Below are 14362 nucleotides of genomic sequence, written 5' to 3'. Positions count from 1 at the left end.
TTCTGTTCCCAAAACTACAATCTGTTATGAACAGGGTGGACAAAGTTTTGTAGACTTTACCCTTTGCCAAAGTAAAACAAAATAGTTTAAAATATTTTTTTTAGAAGGAGTGCAAAGGCGAATTGAGTTATTTCACAAGCGCACTTCAGAAATATGCAAATACTTGCTATAACGCACCAATAGGGTTTCACTAGCTCGTGCTTGGCTCTGACATACCTCCTTGCTTGTTCTGCACGCTATGGCTAATTTGCTCCAATTGGAAACGACAGGCTCTGGTCTATTTTTTGGATGATGTCAGCCCTATCACTCTACTGATTTTAAAGTCTTTGGTCTGACGGTGACCGCCATTAACTTCAGAACTAAGTTGACTACAAATTCAAAGTTGTCAAAGTATTTGCAATTGTTACAAACAAGTGAATGATAAAAGTATGCTTCAAATGAAAACCGAGATGACAGCATAAAAATATTAATAGGATAGGCTTCATGGGCCTATATAGGCTATTTCAATCATATTTAAATAAAGGTAAAGTTCAATAAATTGAGTTTTATTTTGCTACTAGGCTACTGTCAATTTTTTTTTGCCTCAATGTGTTTCATGATGTGCGCAATGATGTACAGTACCTAACCCTCAATAGCCTATTTACAGTCACAGGCGATAATCTCTCTAGGTGCTAATCCGTCATCAATATTGTGGAATAATACTAATGTTAAGGTAAAGCTGATCCGAGAGCAGCGATGTTTTTCTTTCGATCATATCGTTATCAAGACACGGTCTAACGATGAACTTAACTAACGTTATCTCTACGTTATCTCTACGTGCTTGTTTGGGAAACACTTAAAACATTGACTCGTAAATAACGGTGCATCTGATAATCGTTAATGCTTAAATGACATCGTACATCCGTAGGTAAACATGTCACTGTTACAGGCTGACTACACCGGTCGCGTTGCAAAATAAATGTAGAAATCTATATTGCTCGCGCGCGCCAACGAGCGTCTGCGTTGCCAAGGGCTAAAATAGAAGTCAGTTCTATTTCTGACGAAGATCGTGCTGCAAGTCCTGCCTTCCCCATCTCCTCATTGGTTTATAGAAGCAGGTACCCACGTGAACGAGGTCAGTGGCGGTAATGCACCTAATTTATGAAATAAAAAGCCTGGAAGGAGGAGAGATGACTAGAAATGATTCGGTTGACCGTTTTATATGTGGATTAATTGGCAGAGTAGAGGACCTTGTGCATTTCAGGTAAAATAACAACTCAATTTATATCCCAGGACAAATTAGCTAGCAACAGCAAGCTAGCTAAATAGGACAAATTAGCTAGCAAGTGTAAGCTAGCTAAATAGGACAAATTAGCTAGCAAGTGTAAGCTAGCTAAATTGCCATAAATGTTTAATGCTTTTTGACCTGTCCCCAAATTAATATAATTGGTTCAGAGTTTGTTTTGATATTTTAACCTGCGTGTCGTGATCGAGTTTGGTGTGTGGGGACAAAATCCATTTATGCACGATGGCGCACGCGCACAGCCGGTTTGGGTTCCGTGTTAGTCTACACCTGTTGTTTGCGAAGCATGTGACAAATACATTTGATTTGACATCGCAACTAGAAAAAGAGGCCCAGTTCTGCGTTTGTCTACATTCCCCCACATCACATATACAATTACATACACTTAGTTTGCAGTCATTAAAACTCGTTTTTCAACCACTCCACAAATGTCTTGTTAACAAACTATAGTTTTGGCAAGTGGGTTAGGACATCTACTTTATGCATGACAAAAGTCATTTTTCCAACAATTGTTTACAGACAGATTATTTCACTTATAATTCACTGTATCACAATTCCAGAGGGTCAGAAGTTTACATACACTAAGTTGACTGTGCCTTTAAACAGCTTGGAATATTCCATAAAATTATGTCATGGCTTTAGAAGCTTCTGATAGGCTAATTGACATAATTTGAGTCAATTTGAGTCAATTGGACGTGTACCTGTGGATGTATTTCAAGGCCTACCTTCAAACTCAGTGCCTCTTTGCTTGACATCATGGGAAAATCAAAAGAAATCAGCCAAAACCTCAGAAAAAAATTGTAGACCTCCACAAGTCTGGTTCATCCTTGGGAGAAATTTCCAAACGCCTGAAGGTACCACGTTCATCTGTACAAACAATAGTACGCAAGTATAAACACCATGAGACCATGCAGCCGTCATACTGCTCAGAAAGGAGACGCGTTCTGTCTCCTAGAGATTAACGTAATTTGGTGCAAAAAGTGCAAATCCAATCGCAGATCAACGTTAAAGGACCTTGTGAAGATGCTGGAGGAAACAGGTACAAAAGTATCTATATCCACAGTAAAACGAGTCCTATATCGACATTATCTGAAAGGCCGCTCAGCAAGGAAGAAGCCACTGCTCCAAAAGTGCCATAAAAAAGCCAGACTACGGTTTGCAACTGCATATGGGGACAAAGATCGTACTTTTTGGAGAAATGTCCTCTGGTCTGATGAAACAAAAATATAACTGTTTGGCCATAATGACCATCGTTATGTTTGGAGGAAAAAGAGGCTTGGACGCCGAAGAACACCATCCCAACCGTGAAGCACGGGGGTGGCAGCATCATGTTGTGGGGGTGCTTTGCTGCAGGAGGGACTGGTGCACTTCACAAAATAGATGGCATCATGAGGACGGAAAATTACGTGGATATATCAAAGCAATATCTCAAGACAAGTTAAAGCTTGGTCGCAAATGGGTCTTCCAAATGGACAATGACCCCAAGCATACTTCCAAAGTTGTGGAAAAATGGCTTACGGACTACAAAGTCAAGGTATTGGAGTGGCCATCACCAAGCCCTGACCTCAATCCTATAGAAAATGTGTGGGCAGAACTGAAAAAGTGTGTGCGAGCAAGGAGGCCTACAAACCTGACTCAGTTACACCTGTTCTGTCAGAAGGAATGGGCCAAAATTCACCCAACTTATTGTGGGAAGCTTGTGGAAGGCTACCCGAAACGTTTGACCCAAGTTAAACTATTTAAAGGCAATGCTACCAAATACTAATTGAGTGTATGCAAACTTCTGACCCACTGGGAATGTGATGACAGAAATAAAAGCTGAAATAAACCATTTTCTCAACTATTATTCTGACATTTCACATTCTTAAAATAAAGTGGTGATCCTAACTGACTTAAGACAGCGAATTTTTACTAGGATTAAATGTCAGGAATTGTGAAAAACTGAGTTTAAATGTATTTGACTGAGGTTTATGTAAACTTCCGACTTCACCTGTACACTACATGACCAGAAGTATGTGGACACCTGCTCGTCCAACATCTCATTCCAAAATCATGGGCATTAATATGGAGTTGTTCCCCCCTTTGCTGCAATAACAGCCTCCACTCTTCTGGGAAGGCTTTCCACTAGATGTTGGAACACTGCTGTGGGGACTTGATCCATTCAGCCACAAGAGCATTATTGAGGTTGGGTATTGATGTTGGGCGATTAGGCCTGGCTCACTGTCGGCGTTCCAATTCATCCAAAAGGTGTTTCATGGGGTTGAGGTCAGCGCTTTCTGCAGGCCAGTCAAGTTCTTCCACACCGATCTCAACAAACCATTTCAGTATGGACTTCGATTTGTGCACAGGGGCATTGTTACACTAAACTAGAAAAGCACAGAATCGTCAAGAATGTCATTGTATGGTGTAGCATTAAGATTTCCCATCACTGGAACTAAGGGGCCTAGCCCAAACCATGACAAACAGCCCCAGACCACTATTCCTCCTCCACCAAACTTTACAGTTGACACTATGCATTGGGGCAGGTAGCGTTCTCCTGGCATCCGCCAAACTCAGATTCATCCCTTGTACTGCGAGATGGTGAAACGTGATTCACCAACACGTTTCCACCACTCCAGAGACTGCAAGATTTACACCACTCCCTCTAATGCTCGGTGTTACGTATGCTGATCTTAGGCTTGTGTGCAGCTGCTCAGCCATGGAAATTTCATGAAGCTCCCGACGAACACTTCTTGTGCGGATGTTGCTTCCAAAGGCTGTTTGAAACTTGGTAATAAGTGTTGCAACCGAGGACAGAATATTTTTACGTGCAATGCGCATCAGCACTCGGCAGTCCCGTTCGGTGAGCTTGTGTGGCCTACCACGTCGCGGCTGAGCCGATGTTGCTCCTAGACCAGGGCCAACCCTCTTCCTGGAGATCTACAGTCCTGTGGGTTTTCAGTCCAACCCTAATTTAACACACTTGGTTCTACTTATTAGCTGCTCAACAAGACCTTAACTAGCTGAATCAGATATGCTAAATTAGGGTAGGACTGAAAACCTACAGGACAGTAGATCTCCAGGAAGAGGGTTGGGCAGCTCTGTTCTAGATGTTTCCACTTCACAATAACAACATTTACAGTTGGCCAGGGCAGCTTTACCAGTGCAGAAATTTGACAAACTGACTTGTTGGAAAGGTGGCATCCTATGACAGTGCCACGTTGAAAGTCACTGAGCTCATCAATAAGGCCATTCAACTGCCAATATTTGTCTATGGAGATTGCATGGCTGTATGCTCGATTTTATACACCTGTCAGCAACGGGTAGCCGAATCCACTAATTTGAAGGGGTGTCCACATACTTTTGTATATATAGTGTACATATAAATACCTACACATTAAAACACATATTTACATACATCATTGGTCTCTACCCCCCAGGACCTGTACAGCGGTCTAATTGGTCCCTTAGTGATATGTAGGCGGAGCTATGCGAGATCACTTGGACTGAAGAAGGAAGTGGAAGAGTTTGCTCTCCTTTTCATGGTGTTTGATGAGAACGAGTCCTGGTACCTGGACGACAACATCAAAAGAAACATCAAGACCCCCACCAGGAACATCAAAGAGGACGAGGACTTCATCGAGAGCAATAAAATGCATGGTGAGGCTGGGGAAAGAAAGGGTGTGTGTTCTTTATCCAGCGTTCATAGGAAAGCCTTTGCTTAATGATTTCTGAACCATTTATAAAATAAAGGCCTTATAAAAAGGTGATTTAGTAAGACTTCATTACTAGGCCTTATTAAAAAGCTATTGTTTGTTAAAATGGGACCAGGGCCTATTCACAAAGCATGAAAAAAATATATTAAAAAAATAGGAGTGATCTAGGATCAGTTTTTGCCTTTTATAGATCAGCTCCTAGATCAGCACTCCTACTCTGAGACACTTGATAAATACTGCCCCGGGTAAATTGATGTTTTTGTCACTGACATGTCTCTGCTGTAGGCATCAACGGGCAGCTGTATGGAAACCTGCTGGGACTGAACATGAAAGTGGGGGACAAGGTGTACTGGTACCTGATGGGGATGGGCAACGAGATAGACATCCACACTGCCCACTTCCACGGGCACAGCTTTGACTATAAGGTAAGATCCCATTTGACCATGTTAAAAAAGTTTAAAAAACATTAGGTGTACATTTCCTCAAAACCTTTCCTGGAAACTTTCAAAGCAGCATAACTTTCCTCCAATTTAAGTGTATGAAGCTCTAAATCATTAGAACTTTTATTAAAAAACAAAAACAGAACAGAGAGGTCACATTGAAGACCACATTGAATTTTGGACCATAAGCCCAGATGTAGGCGGTCAGTCAAATATGCACACACTTTATCTAAAATATTCTTCAAGGTTGTCTTGGGAACACACAGGATGTGGCTGCATTCAATCTGCGCTGCAGCCTTATAGAAATTTAAAGGCAAATGTTCTCGTATTAGCCGGAGACTGCATTCACAGTAAATGCTGCATAGGATGGCTCAAATCAGAAATGATCTTTAAATTCCAAATCACACTATTAAAAAAAAATAATAATAATAAAAAAAACTCTTGAATCGAGCCCTTGATCTTCTAGCCTAGAACTAATACATCTGAATCAACTAAATGGTTACATACATTCTCTGGTCCTGTGTTCCACAGCTGAGTGGAGGGTCCCACCGTGCAGATGTGTTTGACCTGTTCCCAGGCACCTTCCAGACGGTGAAGATGAGCCCGAAGTACCCTGGCTCCTGGCTGCTGCACTGCCACGTCGCAGACCACATCAAGGCCGGCATGGTAACAGTCTACAAAGTCACTGAGAAGGGTAAGGTTTGGTTCACTGTGTGTGAAGTGTGGGTTACCGTGTGTGTGTGTGTGTTTACACTCTATAATTGATTTAACTCCCCACTTGTGAATGTTTATACAACTAACCTCTCTTGTGTTATTGTGTCTTCAGAAAAGAAGTTTTTTTTGGGATAAACGCAGAGCATTAACACAAACAGCGAATAAAAGCTACGTACATCTCTTCAGTAATTACACATTGACCTCGTATTCCACATGAGGAGCACAGTGACCACTGACAATGCATGAACTAACTAAACGGCTTTAATACAGGGTTTAAGCCTACCTGGTTAAAAAAAGGTGAAATAATAAAATAAAAAAGCAATGAGCAATGTCTAAATGTCTAATGTCAATGTTCTAAAATACATTTTGAATAAAGAAAATATAAAATCCTTCCTGATGTCGTTTCTGATGTTGTTTCTGATGTCGTTTCTGATGTCGTCCACCATTGGCATGAACGACAGTGTCTTTAAAAGGTTTACAGAGAACGGCGGAGGTCGAAGGAGAATGGAAAGAATCGCGAAGGCGAACTGGCGGGCCAAGCGAACTGGCGGGCCAAACAGACAAAATAACGGCGCAGTACGACAGTAGTATGGAGAGCAGCATCTCGGTCCTTCTCACGGATGGGCTATTGCAGCAGACGACCACACTGGGTTCCACTCCTATCAGCTAAGAACAAGAAGAAGCGGCTCCAGTGAGCAACGCGATCACCAACACTGGACAACTGAGGAGTGGAAAAACATTGCCTTGTCCGACAAATCTCTGATGGCAGAGTCAGGATTTAACATAAGCAGCATGAGTCCATGGACCCGTCCTGCCTGGTGTCAACGGTACAGGCTGGAGGCGGTGGTGTACCTCCGTCCAATCTGCAGCAACTGCGTGATTCCATGGTGTCAGCATGGACCAACATCCCTGTGGAACATTTCCGACTTGTAGAATCAATTCCACAAATAATTCAGGCTGTTCCGGAAGCAAAGGGGAATCCGACCCGGTACTAGATGGGTTTAAATAATAAACTGGCCCGGTGGGTGTACACTTCAATATATTGCTAATGTGTTTGTGAAAGGAGCAGAACCAACATAATGTTTTTAGAGAGCGTTTATTAAACACAGCGAACCAAAAAAAAAAAAAACGGATAAAAGCAAACACTGGGAATAGATTATATACGGGGTTTCATAGTGAGCTTATACCTCTCAGAGAAGCTTCCTTCCACGTTATTTAACCACCTTTTCTTATCTCTTCTTCCAATGAACACCAAAAGACTAGTCCAGTGTATAACTCAACATCCAGTTCCTAATACTCAGTAATAAAAGGTCTCAGGGGTATCCACAAGTCCACACAGAAGAGGTACTGTACCACTGCAGGGCATGACTAGCGACATGACAATACTAAACAGTCAAAAAAATAAAAAATAAAAAGTTTAAAATAATTCAGGACTTCCTTATTAAAAATCAGAAAATAGTCATATCTCTGCACAGCAAAATTCTCTGTTCATATTAATTTGACTAATAGGACTACAAACGATGGTTTTGTATGGGTACCATTTCCATAAGGCTCTACAGTAGTAGCGTTTTGAGAGGCTCACTCCACACTAAGTGGTTGATTGTCCAGTGCCTTCCAGGTTTAGGATCCTCCATAGAAATAGAATCAGTAGAAGGGACATTTCCATTCAAACTAGCAGTCCGTTGCATCAGTTGCTGTACTGGGCGTACCACTTGGAATGTATGCTTAAAATGGACACTAACTAACCTGTTCTACTTAGGCAGAAATGTCAAATTCAACTAATCTGCCATATTGGATGGACCATGAAATAAAACAATGGCTTTCAGACCTACTGTATGTCTGTTCTACTAGTTTTAATTCTACGGCTCCTCCTCCTCACATCATGAGGTTTCTCTGGCTGCACTCCAGCAGGTGAGGCAGGAAGAAGTGGACCGTCCCGTCGTCAGGCAACAGGTCCAGGAACTCCAGGGGGTTCAGCTCCATGGCAACCACCACCAGCGTTTCTGTTGTCAAGGAAAATGCAGATGTTATGGCCCAACTCTGAATATGAAAAGAGGCAATCTGCAATTAATACATTTTTTAAAACTTTTAAATTAATTATATTCATCCAATGATTCTTGAAGAATCTACACTGAACAAAAAACACAACATGTAACAATTTCAACGATTTTAGTGAGTTACAGTTTATATAAAGAAATCACTCAATTGAAATAAATTCATTAGGACCTAATATATGAGTTTCACATGACTGGGCAGGGACGCAGCTCTGGGTGGGTATATGCCCACCCCCCGGGAAGCCAGGCACAGCCAATCAGAATGAGTTTCTCCCCACAAAAGGACAGAAATACTCCTCAGTTTCATCAGCTGTTCGGTGTGACTGGTCTCAAATGATCCTACCGGTGAAGAAGCTAGATGTGAAGGTCCTGAGCTGGCGTGGTTACATGTGGTCTGCTGTTGTAAGGCCAGTTGGACAGACTGACAAATGAACATTAAAATTATCTGGCAACAGCTCTGGTGGACATTCCTGCAGTCAGCATGCCAATTGCACACTCCCTCAAAACATGAGACATCTGTGGCATTGTGTTGTTTGACAAAACTTCACATTTTAGAGTGGCCTTTTATTGTCCCCAGCACAAGATGCACCTGTGTAATGATCATGCTGTTTAATCAGCAATTGGTGGCTGACTAAATACTTTTTTGCCAAACTGTACATGTAAGGGTTAAAAAAACAACAACTTCATTTTACAAGTTGATTGGTTGGTTGATTGATTCCATGTCTGACTGATAAATTGATAAATAGCACAGACATGATGCAGAGAGACTGACCTGTAGTTTGTGGAGGTCCTCTGGAATGATGTTGACGTGAGCTGGAGTCAGGATGCTGACCCAGGGATACAACACGCCATAGTGAGAACACCAGTTAATCTGTAACACAGAAACAGTCACCCAGGGTTACAACGCGCCATAGTGAGAACACCAGTTAATCTGTAACACAAAAACAGTCACCCAGGGATACAACGCGCCATAGTGAGAACACCAGTTAATCTGTAACACAGAAACAGTCACCCAGGGATACAACACGCCATAGTGAGAACACCGGTTAATCTGTAGCACAGAAACAGTCACCCAGGGATACAACGCGCCATAGTGAGAACACCAGTTAATCTGTAACACAGAAACCGTCACCCAGGGTTACAACGCGCCATAGTGAGAACACCAGTTAATCTGTAACACAAAAACAGTCACCCAGGGATACAACGCGCCATAGTGAGAACACCAGTTAATCTGTAACACAGAAACAGTCACCCATGGTTACAACGTTAATCTGTAACACAGAAACCGTCACCCAGGGATACAACACGCTGTAGTGAGAACACCAGTTAATCTGTAACACAGAAACAGTCACCCAGGGATACAACACGCCATAGTGAGAACACCAGTTAATCTGTAACACAGAAACAGTCACCCAGGGATACAACACGCCATAGTGAGAACACCAGTTAATCTGTAACACAGAAACAGTCACCCAGGGTTACAACACGCTGTAGTGAGAACACCAGTTAATCTGTAACACAGAAACAGTCACCCAGGGATACAACACGCTGTAGTGAGAACACCAGTTAATCTGTAACACAGAAACAGTCACCCAGGGATACAACACGCTGTAGTGAGAACACCGGTTAATCTGTAGCACTGAAACAGTCACCCAGGGGTACAACGTTAATCTGTAACACAGAAACAGTCACCCAGGGATACAACATGCTGTAGTGAGAACACCGGTTAATCTGTAACACAGAAACAGTCACCCAAGGATACAACACGCCATAGTGAGAACACCGGTTAATCTGTAGCACAGAAACAGTCACCCAGGGATACAACACGCTGCAGTGAGAACACCAGTTAATCTGTAACACAGAAACAGTCACCCAGGGATACAACACGCTGTAGTGAGAACACCAGTTAATCTGTAACAGTCACCCAGGGGTACAACACGACATAGTGAGAACACCAGTTAATCTGTAACACAGAAACAGTCACCCAGGGGTACAACACGCTGTAGTGAGAACACCAGTTAATCTGTAGCACAGAAACAGTCACCCAGGGATACAACACGCCATAGTGAGAACACCAGTTAATCTGTAACACAGAAACAGTCACCCAGGGATACAACACGCCGTAGTGAGAACACCAGTTAATCTGTAACACAGAAACAGTCACCCAGGGATACAACACGCTGTAGTGAGAACACCAGTTAATCTGTAACACAGAAACAGTCACCCAGGGATACAACACGCCATAGTGAGAACACCAGTTAATCTGTAACACAGAAACAGTCACCCAGGGATACAACACGCCGTAGTGAGAACACCAGTTAATCTGTAACACAGAAACAGTCACCCAGGGATACAACACGCCATAGTGAGAACACCAGTTAATCTGTAACACAGAAACAGTCACCCAGGGTTACAACGTTAATCTGTAACACAGAAACAGTCACCCAGGGATACAACACGCTGTAGTGAGAACACCAGTTAATCTGTAACACAGAAACAGTCACCCAGGGATCTCCACTTCCTCCTAGACTCCAGCCTTGGGGGACATCACACCTTAGTGCGAAGAACACGCTACAGACACACAGAAAAACACACCAGGTCGTCTGCGCTCTTGAGCGGTTTGAATCCGCGGCCGTCTCGGCGTGTGACGCGATCGATGTAGACAGTGGTGAGGCGGAACAGCAGCTCCTGGATGACGGCTTCCTGTGACGAGGCCATCAGCAAGGCTTCCCAGAAGTCAACCAGCAGCTGAGGGCCTCCCTGGGGCCCTGACACATCCCCACACAGCTCCTACCGGAAACACACACACACAATGAAACGCATTACATATGGTCACATTTTGGAATCGAATACTTGAGGAATGACACACACACAAACACACAGTAACCCTGACCTGGAAGAAGAGGTCAGCCTCGTCCAGTTTGACCTTGTCGTTCTCGTGCAGCGCCACCAAGGCTGCCACCAGCAGGCCGTCCTGGTTGTCTCGGAGGTGACGAGCCAGGAGAGTAGGTACCACCGTATCCCCTCTGCCGTGCAGCAGCAGCTTGGCTTCCTCAATGAACCCATACACCTGCAGCATCTGGGACGTGGCATAGAGCAGATACACTGTTCACACACACACACACACTGTACACACACACACACACACACACACACACTGTACACACACACAGTACACACACACAGTACACACACACAGTACACACACACACACACACACACACACAGTACACACACACACACACACACACTCCTCTTCCCCCACCACCATACACTAACATGATCTGACCTCTGTGTGTCGGTCCATGTGTTGCCTGTAGAGCTGCAGGTCTGCCATGCGCAGGGCCAGGGCAGCCTTGGACAGGGTGAGGGGTACGGAGGGGGCTCCGATGGACTCCAGCCGCTCTAGGTGGGCCAGGCCACAGTCAGGGCTGGCTCTGGCCATGGAAGGGCTGGCTATAACATGGGGAAGCTGGGACGGCTCGGCCACACCGAAGATATCCAGCACCTCGTTGGCCGTCTCCTACAACACATACACAGACAACCAACCACTGAATCTCAACAGTGTGACTATTGAATCAGAAGAGCTTCTATTGGAATGGCTGGAGAGGTGTCCAGGGACTGGTGAAAATTACCTCAGTGAGCAGCTCCAGGGTCTCCTCATAGAGGGAGTGTTTGAGGAAGAAGAGGAAGCTTGTATTTATCATCATTAGTCATTTAGGTCAACATTGGATCATTCAGAGATCCTCACTGAACTTCTGGAGAGAGTTTGCTGCACTGAAAGTAAAGGGGCTGAATAATTTTGCACGCCCAATTTTTCAGTTTTTGAATTGTTAAAAAAGTTTGAAATATCCAATAAATGTCGTTCCACTTCATGATTGTGTCCCACTTGTTGTTGATTCTTCACAAAAAAATACAGTTTTATATCTTTATGTTTGAAGCCTGAAATGTGGCAAAAGGTCGCAAAGTTCAAGGGGGCCGAATACTTTCGCAAGGCACTGTATATATATATATATATATACTACCGTTCAAAAGTTTGGGGTCACTTAGAAATGTCTGTGTTTTACATGAAAACCTACATGAAATGAATTGCAAAATGAATAGAAAATATCGTCAAAACGTTGACATGGTTATAAATAATGATTTTTAATTGAAATAATAACTGGGTCCTTCAAACTTTGCTTTCGTCAAAGAATCCTCCATTTGTAGCAATTACAGCCTTGCAGACCTTTGGCATTCTAGTTGTCAACTTGTTGAGGTAATCTGAAGAGATTTCACCACATACTTCCTGAAGCACCTCCCACCAGTTGGATTGGCTTGATGGGCACTTCTTACGTACCATACGGTCAAGCTGCTCCCACATCAGCTCAATAGGGTTGAGATCCAGTGACTGTGTTGGTCACTCCAATATAGACAGAATACCAGCTGACTGCTGGCTCCCTACATAGCTACCATACGGTCAAGCTGCTCCCACATCAGCTCAATAGGGTTGAGATCCAGTGACTGTGTTGGTCACTCCAATATAGACAGAATACCAGCTGACTGCTGGCTCCTACATAGCTACCGGTCAAGCTGCTCCCATACGGTCAAGCTGCTCCCACATCAGCTCAATAGGGTTGAGATCCAGTGACTGTGTTGGTCACTCCAATATAGACAGAATACCAGCTGACTGCTGGCTCCCACATAGCTACCATACGGTCAAGCTGCTCCCTCATCAGCTCAATAGGGTTGAGATCCAGTGACTGTGTTGGTCACTCCAATATAGACAGAATACCAGCTGACTGCTGGCTCCCTACATAGCTACCATACGGTCAAGCTGCTCCCACATCAGCTCAATAGGGTTGAGATCCAGTGACTGTGTTGGCCTCTCCATTATAGACAGAATACCAGCTGACTGCTGGCTCCCTACATAGCTACCATACGGTCAAGCTGCTCCCACATCAGCTCAATAGGGTTGAGATCCAGTGACTGTGTTGGCCTCTCCATTATAGACAGAATACCAGCTGACTGCTGGCTCCCTACATAGCTACCATACGGTCAAGCTGCTCCCACATCAGCTCAATAGGGTTGAGATCCAGTGACTGTGTTGGTCACTCCAATATAGACAGAATACCAGCTGACTGCTGGCTCCCTACATAGCTACCATACGGTCAAGCTGCTCCCACATCAGCTCAATAGGGTTGAGATCCAGTGACTGTGTTGGCCTCTCCATTATAGACAGAATACCAGTTGACTGCTGGCTCCCTACATAGCTACCATACGGTCAAGCTGCTCCCACATCAGCTCAATAGGATTGAGATCCAGTGACTGTGTTGGCCTCTCCATTATAGACAGAATACCAGCTGACTGCTTCTTCCCTAAATAGTTCTTGCATAGTTTGGAGCTGTACTTTGGATCATTGTCCTGTTGTAGGAGGAAATGGGCTCTAATTAAGCGCCGTCCAGAGGGTATGGCATGGTATTGCAAAATGGAGTGATAGCCTCCCTTCTTCAAGGTCCCTTTTACCCTGTACAAACCTGACCACCACCAAAGCACTCCCAGACCATCACATTGCCTCCACCATGCTTGACAGATTTTTCGGCGTCTCACAAATGTTCTTCTTTGTGATCCGATCACCTCAAACTGTCCAAATCTCTTTTTTCCAATCTTCCTCTGTCCAGTGTCTGTGTTCTTCTGCCCATCTTAATCTTTTCTTTTTATTGGCCAGTCTGAGATATGGCTTTTTCTTTTCAACTCTGCCTAGACGGCCAGCATCCCGGAGTCGCCTCTTCACTGTTGACGTTGAGACTGGTGTTTTGCAGGTACTATTTAATGAAGCTGTGAGTTGAGGACTTGTGAGGCGTCTGTTTCTCAAATTGGACACTCTAATGTACTTGTCCTCTTGCTCTTTTGTGCACCGGGGCCTCCCACTCCTCTTTCTATTCTGGTTAGAGACAGTTTGCACTGTTCTGTGAAGGGAGTAGTACCCAGCGTTGTACGAAATCTTACATTTCTTGGCAATCTTGGCCTTCATTACTCAGAACAAGAATAGACTGATGAGTTTCAGAAGAAATTACTTTGTTTCTGGCCATTTTGAGCCTGTAATCGAACCCACAAATGCTGATGATCCAGATACCCAACTCGCCTAAAGAGGGCCAGTTTTATTGCTTCTTTAATCAGCACAACAGTTTTCAGCTG

At 43.8% G+C, this 14362-nt stretch overlaps 2 protein-coding genes across 2 annotated transcripts in view; one reads left to right on the top strand and one right to left on the bottom strand.

Moving 5' to 3' along the window:
- LOC135564356 (ceruloplasmin-like) overlaps positions 1–6521 on the top strand; it is a 47522-nt gene extending 41001 nt beyond the window's left edge. Inside the window, exons 17-20 of the mRNA XM_065009310.1 lie at positions 4702–4921; positions 5263–5402; positions 5949–6111; positions 6244–6521. Coding sequence (XP_064865382.1) covers positions 4702–4921; positions 5263–5402; positions 5949–6111; positions 6244–6266 — 546 coding nt within the window. The 3' untranslated portion in view covers positions 6267–6521. The remainder of the gene's footprint in view (positions 1–4701; positions 4922–5262; positions 5403–5948; positions 6112–6243) is intronic.
- Positions 6522–8873: 2352 nt separating this feature from the next.
- On the bottom strand, positions 8874–11907 carry LOC135564262 (BLOC-2 complex member HPS3-like). Its single transcript, XM_065008527.1, has 5 exons — positions 11821–11907; positions 11475–11708; positions 11079–11264; positions 10781–10975; positions 8874–9056 (listed from the first exon to the last, which is right to left on the bottom strand). The coding sequence occupies exons 1-5, from the start codon at positions 11893–11895 to the stop codon at positions 8874–8876; spliced, it is 873 nt and encodes a 290-aa protein (XP_064864599.1). The 5' UTR covers positions 11896–11907.
- Positions 11908–14362: the final 2455 nt, after the last annotated feature.

Source organism: Oncorhynchus nerka, linkage group LG24, assembly GCF_034236695.1.
Source record: "Oncorhynchus nerka isolate Pitt River linkage group LG24, Oner_Uvic_2.0, whole genome shotgun sequence".
Taxonomy (NCBI): Eukaryota; Metazoa; Chordata; class Actinopteri; order Salmoniformes; family Salmonidae; genus Oncorhynchus; species Oncorhynchus nerka.
Note: the sequence above shows the minus strand (reverse complement) of the source record. Positions and strands in the feature narration are given on the sequence as shown.

Coding starts and splice junctions, on each gene's coding strand:
- LOC135564262 (XM_065008527.1), bottom strand. CDS start 11,895: ATGATGATAAATACAAGCTTCCTCTTCTTCCTCAAACACTCCCTCTAT. Junction 11,709..11,820: donor CCCTGGAGCTGCTCACTGAG/GTAATTTTCACC, acceptor TATGTGTTGTAG/GAGACGGCCAACGAGGTGCT. Junction 10,976..11,078: donor AGGCTGACCTCTTCTTCCAG/GTCAGGGTTACT, acceptor TGTTTCCGGTAG/GAGCTGTGTGGGGATGTGTC.